At 44.5% G+C, this 12,632-nt stretch overlaps 1 protein-coding gene across 7 annotated transcripts in view; it reads right to left on the reverse strand.

Annotated features, from left to right (window-relative positions):
* The window catches only part of UNC13B (unc-13 homolog B), a 203,353-nt gene that overhangs the window by 16,179 nt on the left and 174,542 nt on the right, over positions 1 to 12,632 (reverse strand). For all 7 annotated transcript variants that reach the window (XM_043486619.1, XM_043486623.1, XM_043486622.1 and 4 more), the window contains 7 exons: positions 12,110 to 12,279; positions 11,548 to 11,663; positions 11,041 to 11,204; positions 8,647 to 8,797; positions 7,173 to 7,241; positions 5,689 to 5,778; positions 5,217 to 5,345 (listed from right to left, as the gene is read on the reverse strand). In XM_043486619.1, the coding sequence (XP_043342554.1) occupies positions 5,217 to 5,345; positions 5,689 to 5,778; positions 7,173 to 7,241; positions 8,647 to 8,797; positions 11,041 to 11,204; positions 11,548 to 11,663; positions 12,110 to 12,279 (889 nt within the window). The remainder of the gene's footprint in view (positions 1 to 5,216; positions 5,346 to 5,688; positions 5,779 to 7,172; positions 7,242 to 8,646; positions 8,798 to 11,040; positions 11,205 to 11,547; positions 11,664 to 12,109; positions 12,280 to 12,632) is intronic.

Genomic DNA, 12,632 nt, shown 5'->3' on the forward strand with positions numbered 1-12,632 from the left:
ATGGTCAACACCGAAATCAGACTGATTATATTCTTTGCAGCCAAAGATGGAGAAGCTCTATACAGTCAGCAAAAACAAGACTGGGAATTGACTGTGGCTCAAATGATGAACGTCTCATTGCCAAATTCAGACTGAAATTGAAGAAAGTAGGAAAAACCACTAGACCATTCAGCTATGACCTAAATCAAATCCCTTATGATTACGCAGTGGAAGTGAGAAATAGATTCAAGAGATTAGACCTGATACAGAGCCTGAAGAACTATGGACGGAGGTTCATGACACTGACTAGGAGGCGGGGATCAGACCACCCTCGAGAGAAAGAGATGCAAAATGTCCAAACGGCTGTCTGCGGAGGCCTTGCAAACAGCTGTGAAAAGAAGAGAAGCGAAAGGCAAAGGAGAAAAGGAAAGAGGTGCCCATTTGAATGCAGAGTTCCAAAGAACAGCAAGGAGAGATAAGAAAGCCTTCCTCGGTGATCAATGCAAACAACTAGAGGAAAACTATAGAATGGAAAAGACTAGAGATCTTTTCAAGAATATTTGAGATACCAAGGGAACATTTCATGCAAAGATGGGCTCAATAAAGGACAGAAATGGTATGAACCTAACAGAAGCAGAAGATACTAAGAAGAGGTGGCAAGAATACACAAAGAACTGTACAAAAGAGATCTTCATGACCCAGATAATCATGGTGGCCTGATCACTCACCTAGAGCCAGACATCCTGGAATGTGAAGTCAAGTAGGCCTTAGGAAGCATCATTATGAACAAAGCTAGTGGAGGTGATTGCATTCCAGTTGAGCTATTTCTTTTTTTTTTTTCAGTTGAGCTATTTCAAACCCTAAAGGATGATGCTGTGAAAGTGCTGCACTCAATATGCCAGTAAATTTGGAAAACTCAGCAGTGGCCACAGGACTGGAAAAGGTCAATTTTCATTCCAATATCAAAGAAAGGCAATGCCAAAGAATGCTCAAACTACCACACAATTGCACTCATCTAACACGCTAACAAAGTAATGCTCAAAATTCTCCACGCCAGGCTTCAACAACATGTGAACCAAAAACTTCCAGATGTTCCAGCTGGATTTAGAAAAGGCAGAGGAGCCAGAGATCAAATTGCCAACATTCGCTGGATCATTGAAAAAGCAAGAGAGTTCCAGAAAAACATCTCCTTCTGCTTTATTGACTATGCCAAAGCCTTTGACTGTGTGGATCACAACAAACTGAGGAAAATTCTTCAAGAGATGGGAATACCAGACCACCTGACCTGCCTCCTGATAAATCTGTACACAGGTCAAGAAGCAACAGTTAGAACTGGACATGGAACAACAGACTGGTTCCAAAGGAGTACATCTGGGCTGTATACTGTCACCCTAGTTATTTAACTTATATGCAGAGTATATCATGAGAAACGCTGGGCTGGAGGAAGCACAAGCTGGAATCAAGATTGAAGGGAGAAATATCAATAACCTCAGATATGCAGATGACACCACCCTTATGGCAGAAAGTGAAGAAGAACTAAAGAGCCTCTTGATGAAAGTGAAAGAGGAGAGTCAAAAAGTTGGCTTAAAACTCAACATTTAGAAAACTAACATGATGGCATCTGGTCCCATCACTTCATGGCAAATATATGGGGAAACAATGGAAACAGCGACAGACTTTACTTTGGGGGGCTCCAAAATCACTGCAGGTGGTGACTGCAGCCATGAAATTAAAAGATGCTTGCTCCTTGGAAGAAAAGTTATGACCAACCTAGGCAGCATATTAAAAAGCACAGACATTACTTTGCCAACAAAGGTCCATCTGGTCAAAGCTATGGTTTTTCCAGTAGTCATATATGGATGTGAGAATTGGACTATAAAGAAAGCTGAGCGCCGAAGAATTGATGCTTTTAAACTGTGGTATTGGAGAAGACTCTTGAAAGTCCCTTGGACTGCAAGGAGATCCAACCAGTCCATCCTAAAGGAAATCAGTCCTGAATATTCATTGGAAGGACTTATTTTGAAGCTGAAACTCCAATACTTTGGCCACCTGATGCAAAGAACTGACTCACTGGAAAAGACCCTGAAGCTGGGAAAGATTGAGGGAGGGAGGAGAAGGGTATGACAGAGGATGAGATGGTTGGATGGCATCACCAACTCAATGGACACAAGTTTGAGGAAGCTCCAGGAGCTGGTGATGGACAGGGAAGCCTGGCGTGCTGCAGTCCATGGGGTTGCAAAGAGTCGGACAGGATTGAGCGACTGAATTGAACTGAACTGAATCATTCAGTTCTGGACCGCACAGAAGCGTGCCGGCTGCAACGGACCACATAGAAATGTGGCCGTGAGGAGCTACGCCTCACCCAAGGTCGGGGCGGTGACGGAGAGCACCAGGCTGCGACGGCGCAGGAGCGGCTGAGAGGAGCTACCCCATGCCCGAGGTCAGGGGAGGTGGCCGAGAGGAGCTACCCCACGTCCGAGGTCAGGGGCTGTGGCCGAGAGGAGCTACCCCACATCCAAGGTCAGGAGGGGCAGCCGTGAGGAGATACTCCTCATCCAAGGTCAGGAGGGGCGGCTGCGCTTTGCTGGAGCAGTCGTGAAGAGATACCCCATGTCCAAGGTAAGAGAAACCCAAGTAAGACGGTAGGTGTTGCGAGAGGGCATCAGAGGGCAGACACACTGAAACCATAATCACAGAAAACTAGCCAATCTGATCACAGGACCACAGTCCTGTCTAACTCAATGAAACTAAGCCATGCCGTGTGGGGCCGCCTAAGATGGACGCGTCACGGTGGAGAGGTCTGACAGAATGTGGTCCACTGGAGAAGGGAATGGCAAACCACTTCAGTATTTTTGCCTTCAAACCCCATGAACAGTATGAAAAGGCAAAATGATAGGATACTGAAAGAGGAGCTCCCCAGGTCGGTAGATGCCCAATATGCTACTGCAGATCAGTGGAGAAATAACTCCAGAAAGAATGAAGGGATGGAGCCAAAGCCAAAACAATACCCAGTTGTGGATGTGACTGATGATAGAAGCAAGGTCCGATGCTGTAAAGAGCAATATTGCATAGGAACCTGGAATGTTAGGTCCATGAATCAAGGCAAATCGGAAGTGGTCAAACAGGAGATGGCAAGAGTGAATGTCGACATTCTAGGAATCAGCAAACTAAAATGGACTGGAATGGGTGAATTTAACTCAGATGACCATTGTATCTACTATTGTGGGCAGGAATCCCTTAGAAGAAATGGAGGAGCCATCATGGTCAACAAAAGAGTCCAAAATGCAGTACTTGGATGCATTCTCAAAAATGACAGAATGATCTCTGTTCATTTCCAAGGCAAACCATTCAATATCACGGTAATCCAAGCCTATGCCCCAACCAGTAACGCTGTAGAAGCTGAAGTTGAACGGTTCTATGAAGACCTACAAGACCTTTTAGAACTAACACCAAAAAAAAGACATCCTTTTCATTATAGGGGACTAGAATGTAAAAGTAGGAAGTCGAGAAACATCTAGAGTAACAGGTAAATTTGGCCTTGGAGTACAGAATGAAGCAGGTCAAAGGCTAATAGAGTTTTGCCAAGAGAACACGCTAGTCATAGCAAACACCCTCTTCCAACAACACAAGAGAAGACTCTACACATGGGCATCACCAGATGGTCAATACCAAAATCAGACTGATTATATTCTTTGCAGCCAAAGATGGAGAAACTCTATACAGTCAGCAAAAACAAGACTGGGAGCTGATTGTGGCTCAGATCATGAACTCCTTATTGCCAAATTCAGACTTAAATTGAAGAAAGTAGGGAAAACCACTAGACCATTCAGGTATGACCTAAATCAAATCCCTCATGACTATACAGTGGAATTGAATCATTAGGGAAATGCAAACCAATGAGGTATCACCTCATATCTGTTAGAATGCCTTTTATCAAAAAGAGAAGAGATAAATGTGGGTGAGATGTAGGTTATATCCCTAGTGCTTGACCGTGTCCAAAGAACAGATAGATGAATGAATCAACGACTGAAGGTCAGTAGAGGGAAATGAAAGACACTAAGGGGTTTACTTCGGGCTTCCCTGAAAGCTCAGTTGGTAGAGAATCCATCTGCAATGCAGGAGACCCCAGTTTGACTCTTGGGTCAGGAAGATCCGCTGGAGAAGTGATTAGCTACCCACTCCAGTATTCTTGGGCTTCCCTTGTGGCTCAGCTGGTAAAGAATCTGCCTGCAATGTGAGAGACCTAGGCTTGATCTCTGGGTTGGGAAGATCCCCTGGAGAAGGGAAAGGCTACCCACTCCAGTATTCTGGCCTGAAGAATTCCATGGACTGTATACATGGGGTCACAAAGGGTCGGACACGACTGAGTGATTTTCACTTTCACTAAGGGTTTACTTCAGTACAAATAATGAGAAAATAAGAGTGAGAGAAAGTTAAAAAAAAAACACAGCAAAATAAAAAGGCTAAAGAAAGTCCTTGAATGGTTTATAAGGCCTCTTTCAAAGTCTAGATTTATCTAAAAGTAGGTCTGACTCCTCTTTGTGACCGCATGGACTGAAGCCAAAAGGTTCTTCTGTCCAAGAATACTAGAGTGGGTTGTCATTTCCTTCTCCAGGGGATCTTCCTGAGTCAGGGATTGAACCTGGGTCTCCCTCATTGCAGGCAGACTCTTTAACAACTAAGCCACCAAGGAAGACCTAGGGCAATAGAGGTCAAGTATTCAGACAGACTCTCGCATAACTGAAAGATAAAAGCTAAAAATAGTGTCTTTCCCCAACAGAGAGAACCTGTAGACGGATGACAAAGCCTTGAGTGTGGCAAGCTAAGCAAAGGCTCCAGTAGCTCAGATCTCAGGGGAAGGGAGCCTGGAACACAGAGGTGTTCACATGAGTCAGAAGAAAATTAACTTCAGGGGGAAAGCAGACTCTAGGAAGGACTAAGAATTCACCTACTCACTCCCTGAACTGAGTTCAAATTTAGGTCCCTTTCTTCAATAACAAAGTAAAATTTATTATTGCTGTTTCTGTTCAACTCAGTTATGTGACATCCTGTCTGATGGTTCCTATCCATCTACAGATGTCTCGCATGGTCTAGATGGTCCCCACTCCACAACTCACTCACTCACTGCTGAGAATCAAGGACTTTTCCTGAGCTCCCTTCCACCACAATCACAGGAAAGAAAGCTGAGGCTTCGAGAAGCACTGACAGCCGGCCCCACCCGAGCCCGACCCTCTTACCAGCTGGTACTGGCGGCTGTACAGGTCATGGCAGTTGTTGAAGATATACTCATACGTTGAGTTCAAACAGGCCTTCACACAATCTTTTACCACCTGGCTGGCTCTTGGAGGGCTCTGAAGTTCTTGTACCTGCCAATTAATTTAAAAAAATATGGGTCCAGAGTCCTGCTGACCTGAGTGAGATCTCTTCCTAGAAGTGCCCCCAAACTATCCCAGATTCCTTCATCTTTCTCGAGGTCCCTGGGCCTTGCCCTGAGATGAAACTGTCAGGACAACTGACGGAGAGAACTACCTATTCCATCCTTCTTGATCCATGATCTTCTTGGAAGTAACTCAGGAACAGATGTATGGAAATATGGGCTTAGAGGTGATGGATCCTATAGCCTTAGACTACACTCAGTGATTCTTAGCTTCCATGTCCCTGGGGCCACGTCCCCGGCCTAGCACCACCCAGCCCAAATTTATCTCTTACCTTCATTCGGAAGAAAGTAATGCTGGTCAGCAAATCCACTGTGGACTTTAAGTCCTGAAGTCGCTCAGGGCTCCCAGCAGGGAAATTATTCTGTTGCAAACCAAGCAAATGTAAGAGAGGAATAGAAGAACATGAAAGCCTTCCCTGCCAAAAGCAAGAGATAAGAAGCTTCCTAAGGACCACCCACAGGGATCTTTCCTAGTGAAGCAGAACAAAAGTGCTGTAAGACTACTGTCTCTCTCTCTTTTCCATGGACTCAGCCCTTGCCAAAAGCAGGTGTTAATAACCCCAGGCCCAGAAAGCAACACATCCTACCCCCAACTCTACTTCCCATGCAACATGTGAGTATTTGCACAAATAAACATACAGACATTCACACACACACACACACACACTTTTTCTTGGGTGAAGAGTCTTACACCCAAACAGTGAGTTCTTCAGAAGTTACAATCTAACTGTATATCATGGAATATAAGTGGAGCCACACTACAGAACGGACTGGGATCCAGGACGTATACTTTCTGTACAGTGGATCCCGGTTACTCCACCATTCTGGAGCCAGCAGATGGCAAAGCTGTGAGCAGAACTGCTTTTGGAGTGAGTTCCTTAGGATCTTTCCACCTTAGGATCTTTCTTTCCTTTTGGCATGAGTTTCAGGGAGAAGCTGCCAAGGAGAGCTTAAGGAAGATGCTGCACCATTCTCCATTTTAAGGGTTGCTTTTTTTAAACCTTCAAAGGGCTACTTATATGCCAAATATAAGATATACAGTCAACTCTCCATTATTCGTGCAAATGGAGGGCGCTGAAGGTGCAGATAATTAAAATTGCACTTCTTGACTTTGAGGTTGTTTTATACTTACTTTTTAATGTGGGTATATTGCCTGTTCTGGAAATTCACAACACTTTAAAGCAAGTAATGAAGTCATTCTAAGAAGGCCTAACTTAGGAAGAACAAAAAAAACTGCCCATTTCCCTGTCCTGATCTAGACACTCACCTTCCTGCTACATCTCTGTCCTCCCTCCATTCTAGAAACGGACATATCTGCTACAAATTACTGGCCCAAGCCAAGCTACTCTCTTTTCCCTTAGCCAGATTCACACACCTTGCCTGGAAAATGAGGAGAATGTGGCAAGACACAACAAGAAAACTTAACTATCTATGTTTTAAAGGGCATTTCTGGAAGAGATTATCCTTAGGAGACTCCCTCATGGGAATGCCATCAGAGAGTTTGGTAGGGTGACATGTGCGGGGTTAGAAAGCCAACTATCTATAAAGAGCAGCTACACCTGCTACTGTTTAAACACTGTATGGTCCCTGGAGTTAGAAGACCCACAGGTGTCAGTGATGTTGGCCATACTCAGATGTGATGAAAAGGACTAATTTTCCTTGCCTTCAATTTTTATAGTTGTGATTGGCCCATAGTCTCTCTAGACTGATCTTGATATTATGCTTCGTCCCACCCCACAGCCATGTCTTCACTCACCCTGTAGGTAGAGAGGTCAATCCTTAGTGAATTGTGCAGCTGGTCCAGGAGTTTCACAAATCTCTCTTTCTGAGGGTGGTAAATAACAGAGAAGAAAAAAGGTCAGTTCCTGAGCCCTCAGACTGTAGCAAAAAGAGAACCATCTCGGGGTGAGGAGAAAACTCTGAGTTGGGGACACATCGGGTCTCGTATTTGCCAAAGAGGAGAACAACAAACCACGCGAAGGAGAAACGATAGGTCGTTCGCGTTCCATCTCTTAGCACTCGCACTGGGGACTCTTCCCACACTGGCAAGAGGAGATATGTTTCTGTGACTAGAAACAGCATTTTATACAAATCAAGAGGAGATGACCAGTGCATCTGCATCCCGCTGGGACTCTAACTCATCTCAGTCAGACAAAAGGAAACTCCAGACACAGTCTCCACCTTATTCCTGAGTCTGTGGTGTTCTAACTTATCTTGGGATAGCTCATAACAGTGAAACAGCCATAGGCTGGCAGTGATGAGGGGAGAGAGAAATAGTGATACGTTTGGAAGGTGATCAGTGATACATCTGGCAGGTGGAACCACATTGCATATCATTTCCCTTAGTATATACATTTAAAATGTCAAAATAAATAACAAATACTATTTGATAGTTTATTTTTAGAAAAGTATAATTAAACATGGAACATGTTCCTGTAGGCTATTCGTATAGCAGTCCTAGAACTCACATATTGATAATATTATATAGCATTAGATATTAAGCAAATAGATACAGTGAAGAGACAGAAAGGAACAGATATTTGACTGGCTTAGTCAATGACACTAATTCCTCTACAGAAAGACTATCAACATCAAAAAAGTGATTACTACCAAGGAAAAGCACTCAGAGACCAGAGATGCTGATTTGGGAGTATCAGTAATTTTGTCTCTAAAGAGCAGTCTTTGTGGTGGATCAGAAATATTCCATCCAGTTTATACTGAACTTCCATCAGGTGACATTATGTGCAATGATTCAACTTCTCAAATATCTTAACAACAGGAAAGGGTATACCCTGGATCAGGAAAACAGTCCAGACACTAAGAAAGGGTTAAGTTCAGGTATGTACTGGTATTCTTGCTTAGATGTCAGACTCACATGAACTTAAGTGATACAAATCTGTCAGAGAGAAACTGAATAATAAGAAGAAGGTTCCTTTGTGAACCGGCGGGGCTGAAGAACATGGTGACTCAACCAAGTTTTTGGCCCAGAGAGGTAAGCCCAGGTTGTGCCCCTACCAAACCACCATGGTGCTATTCCACCTTTTCTCATTTATCCATATCTGCGGAGAGTCTACTAGTATAGACTAAACACCCATAAGGAAACAAGTTCACTATCTAGGTGGCACTATATATTTGAATTTTTAGGCATATCAGCTCTGCAGTACCAATTGAAAAATCAAACTCTTGTTAATTGATAACAATCAGGTAACATGTCTTAATATCACACTCACCCCAAAGTTGGAGGCTGCAAAACGATCAGATGCAGAGACATTGGTGGAGGCAGTTGTGTGGGCATAGTAGGCATTGATGTTGGCCAGTAAGGTGCTCATCACTGCTGGCACACCAGGACACATATACTTGGAGGACAAACATGCAAAATGCCTGAAAAACAGCATCTTCAGCCTCAAAGACTCTTCAGGGTTTGTGGCAAAAGCCAAGTAATCAAAAGATCCCACTCTTGTGTATGAAGCTTATGATCACCTTGGCAGACAAAGAATTTCATAATTTATTTATTCAAATATACATTCAATGAACACCTACTATGTGCCAGGCCCTACGCTAAGTGCCAGAATCCAAAGAGGTGATAGCCTGGCAAGTGGCAGAAAGTAAGTCAGTAACTTAAGGCATGCTATGCAAAAATTCTCTGGGAACATACAGGAAGGTCATCTAAATTAGAATGGCTGGGAGCTAGAACGGACTAGAAAAAAGGCTTCTCAAAGAAGAGATGGTTGAAACAAGTCTTAAAAGATAGTAAGAATTAATCATTGGAGAAGTATGCAGGCAAAGGGAAACTATTTCAAAAACAAATCTCTTCATGAAGAGAGTCATTCATTTGGGAAACCTTCCTTATAGCCATTGTTCAAGCGTTTGATAGACAAACACTAAGAAAGGACGGAGGAGCAGCAGAGAACAGACAGTAAAAAGGGTTTGTCCCAGATGCTACAGGGCTTTTTAAACAAAGGTTTACTGTGATCAGATTAGTTTTTCAAAAAGGTCACTTTGATGGTAAAAATCAGAAAAGAAAACTTGGAGAGAGGTAAGACTAAGACAGAAAGACCAATTGGAGAGTTATGGCACTCACTCAGAAAAGAAGCAACAAGGTTCCAAATGGATCAAAGAAATGGTTAATAAGAGCACAGACCCAAGATCCAGACTCCAGGGTTGAGTCACAGCTCCACCACTCAGGGACCTTAGATAAATTACTTCAACTTCTTTATGCCTGTTTTTTATCTACAAAATGGAAATAATAACGACCTGGGGATGAAATGAGTTAACATTCATAAATTACTTAAACCAGTGCCTGGCACGTAAGGAAATGGTAATATAGAAGTTGCTGTTATTATCATTATTACTGAGCTATAGCAATACTGATAGGTTAAAAACATTTCTAGGAGGTAGAATCTAGAGGTTTTAGAGACTGATTGCATGGTGGTAGTAAGAAAAAAAAGTTTTTAGGCTGACATCTGAATTTCTGAGTTTGAATACTGGGTAATACTGTAATTACTCAGTAATTACTGGGTAATTACTGAGTTTGGATAACTGGGTAATAAACTGTTCCATTTACTAAAATAGGAAATACAGGAAGAACAGAACAGATTTGCTAGAGATAATGTTGATTTGGATTTTGATCATATTGAGTTTGCAATGCCTGTGGGAATACCCAGAAAGCAAAGCAAAATGGATCTGAAACTCAGGAAAAGATCTGGTCTGGAGAAAGAGATCTGGGAGTCCTAAGCTCAAAAGTAGTAGCTGAGGTTATAGGCTTGAATGAAGTCATCCAGGGAGCGTGAACAGAGCAAAAAAGGCAGAGGGGCTGTTCTCCAACCTCATTCCTCAACATGTTTCTCCATCTAGACTAAACTTCTTGGAGTTCTTTGAATAGTCTATGCTGTGTTGCATCTGAGCATCTCTGCACATGTCCTACCAGAAATGCCCTTCCCTCTTTTCTGTATTTCAAGTGTCAGCTCTTCAACAGTTTCCCTCACAGGCTTCCCCTAAAATTCAGATGCTCTCATAATACACTGTGATTACTTCTCGATAGCACTTATCACATTATAATGCAACTGTTTGTTTACTGCTCTCCTGCTACACCAAGTTCCCCAAACACAAAGGCCCCCTTATTCATCTTTGTGTTCTCAGCATGTGGCGCAACATGTGACACATTCAAAGAACTAAGTCAAACTAAATAAAAGCAGCACAGCCAGGGCACCAGCTACCTTCTGCTTACCCAGGGCTGTTTCCCGTGCAGAGCTCTAGTGGCAGCCCCTCCAACACACAGTCTATACCTCTTCTCATAGTAGGCAGGGATTTCTGTCACAGCACGTGTACCCTGTACGCTCAGGTCTGTGATGACTGGGCAAATCTGTCCTTGTATACACACCCATGCCCTGGGAATTCTGGGGTAGACAGACAACTCCCCTCTCCCCGAGTTACTGATAAACACACTCCCTTCATACATATACTCTCTCTGCCTTGGGCTACAGATCCACCTCACCCAGCTCAGAGAGGGAAAGAATGAATCACTGCATACTACCCGACTAGGGATCTGTCTGCTCCATCAGTGTACCTCCACTAGCTATTTCAAGAGTTAGTAGCCATTTCCCAGGGCCCCAGGGGAGCCTTACGTCATGGCCTGATATATGGACTCAATGCCATAGCGCATGGCAAATTCATCCACAATTTCCTGGGCAGTCTCATCAAAGTACACCTTCCACGCATCGTCTCCTCGAGCCTCAGGGATCTGGACTCCTCCACTGCCCTGAATGTCCGTGAGGTAATGGAAGAGGTTCTATAGGAGACACAGTAAAATATATATTGGTATTAAAGAGTTAAACTATATATTAGGAAAAAACCCTGCTGGTAAAGACCAGGAGAGTGTGAATAGGGTTCAACAGAGATTCTGTCCTTCAAGTCACTGCTCAGTAACTCCTATGGCCCCAGCAGTCTGTTCTCATGTTAGTGAAAGAGAACTGGGGCTGGGACTGTTTCTTGGGCTGTCTGCCACAGCACAGTGAGCCAAGGATAAAATAAAAATGGGCTCCAGAACTTCAAGCAGCTAGCCATCCTACTTATTGTCAAAGGCACCTCCCAACCTAGCTCTCCAGCACCCCACCTCCCAGGAGCTGGCTCACCTCGTGGAGACACGTGTACTGCACGTGATATGGGGCGACCTTCTCCTCCCCCTTGATCTCCACGCTGATTTGCAGTCGGATGGCCCCTGAGACGGCTGACTTGTCCGTCCTCTTCTCTAGGAAGGAAAGAAGACTGGAGATTGACAACCATGCAACTGCAGATAGCACAGACAGCTCCCATCCCAGCTTAACCCAAAAGAAAGGAGGCCCTGACACAAGTGTTCACCAAACAGGCGAACTCACTGCAGTGACCGTATGCTTCACAAACACCCCAAACCTGGCTGGGCGGGAGAAAAGAAGTGCCCAGTGGGCTAAAGGCACAAGGGGTGAGATCTCAGGTTCTGAAAGCTGGAAAAAATGTTCAGCTAGAGTGCGCCCCAGACACCCCCAGTCCTCCGTCCCCGTCTCTATCTGTGGTGGGTTCTCTGCTGGGAAAGCAAGCTCTGTATGGAGATGTATATGCTCTGGGGCCCGAGTGGTGGACTCGGTAGACAGGGTTTTCTCCAGGTTCCCCAGTCATGCTCTCCCTTCCCAGAAGCTTTCTCTGGTCCTGCTTCCTCACCCAAGTTGTACCAGACGTCCATTTCGCCACTCAGCGTTCGAACCTCAATGATGGTTTGGCCGAGGAAATCATCAGACTCTCGCTTTAGCCGCTGCTTTACTCGTGACTTGATGTCATCATCCTCATCCCACACACGTACCTTAATGCGGTCGGAAGAGTTGTGGCACTCACTGCAAGAGTCAGCAGGTTCTGTTACGGACGGACCCGGCAGCCCTCTCTCTTATGACTCCCGCTTCCTTCCCAAGGCTCTACCAGCTGCACTTGAGGCTGGCAGAGGAGGAGAAGGAGGCAGAGAGCACTGGTACTCAAGTCCCCAGTGAGTCAGGCTATCTGAGCAAATGGCTCTCCACTCCTTAGCCTGGGTAGTTCTCTGCAAACTGTTGTCCAGTCCTGACCACACTGGTCAAAAGCGGGGAGGAGAGGAGTAATCAGGGACAATTTTGATTTCCTGCCAGCTAGCTGTATCAACGAAACCAACAGAAAACAGCCTGATAGATGCCGCAGAACCCTAGGAAGCAGTTGG

Source organism: Cervus canadensis, chromosome 14 (assembly GCF_019320065.1).
Source record: "Cervus canadensis isolate Bull #8, Minnesota chromosome 14, ASM1932006v1, whole genome shotgun sequence".
In the NCBI taxonomy this organism is placed as follows: Eukaryota; Metazoa; Chordata; class Mammalia; order Artiodactyla; family Cervidae; genus Cervus; species Cervus canadensis.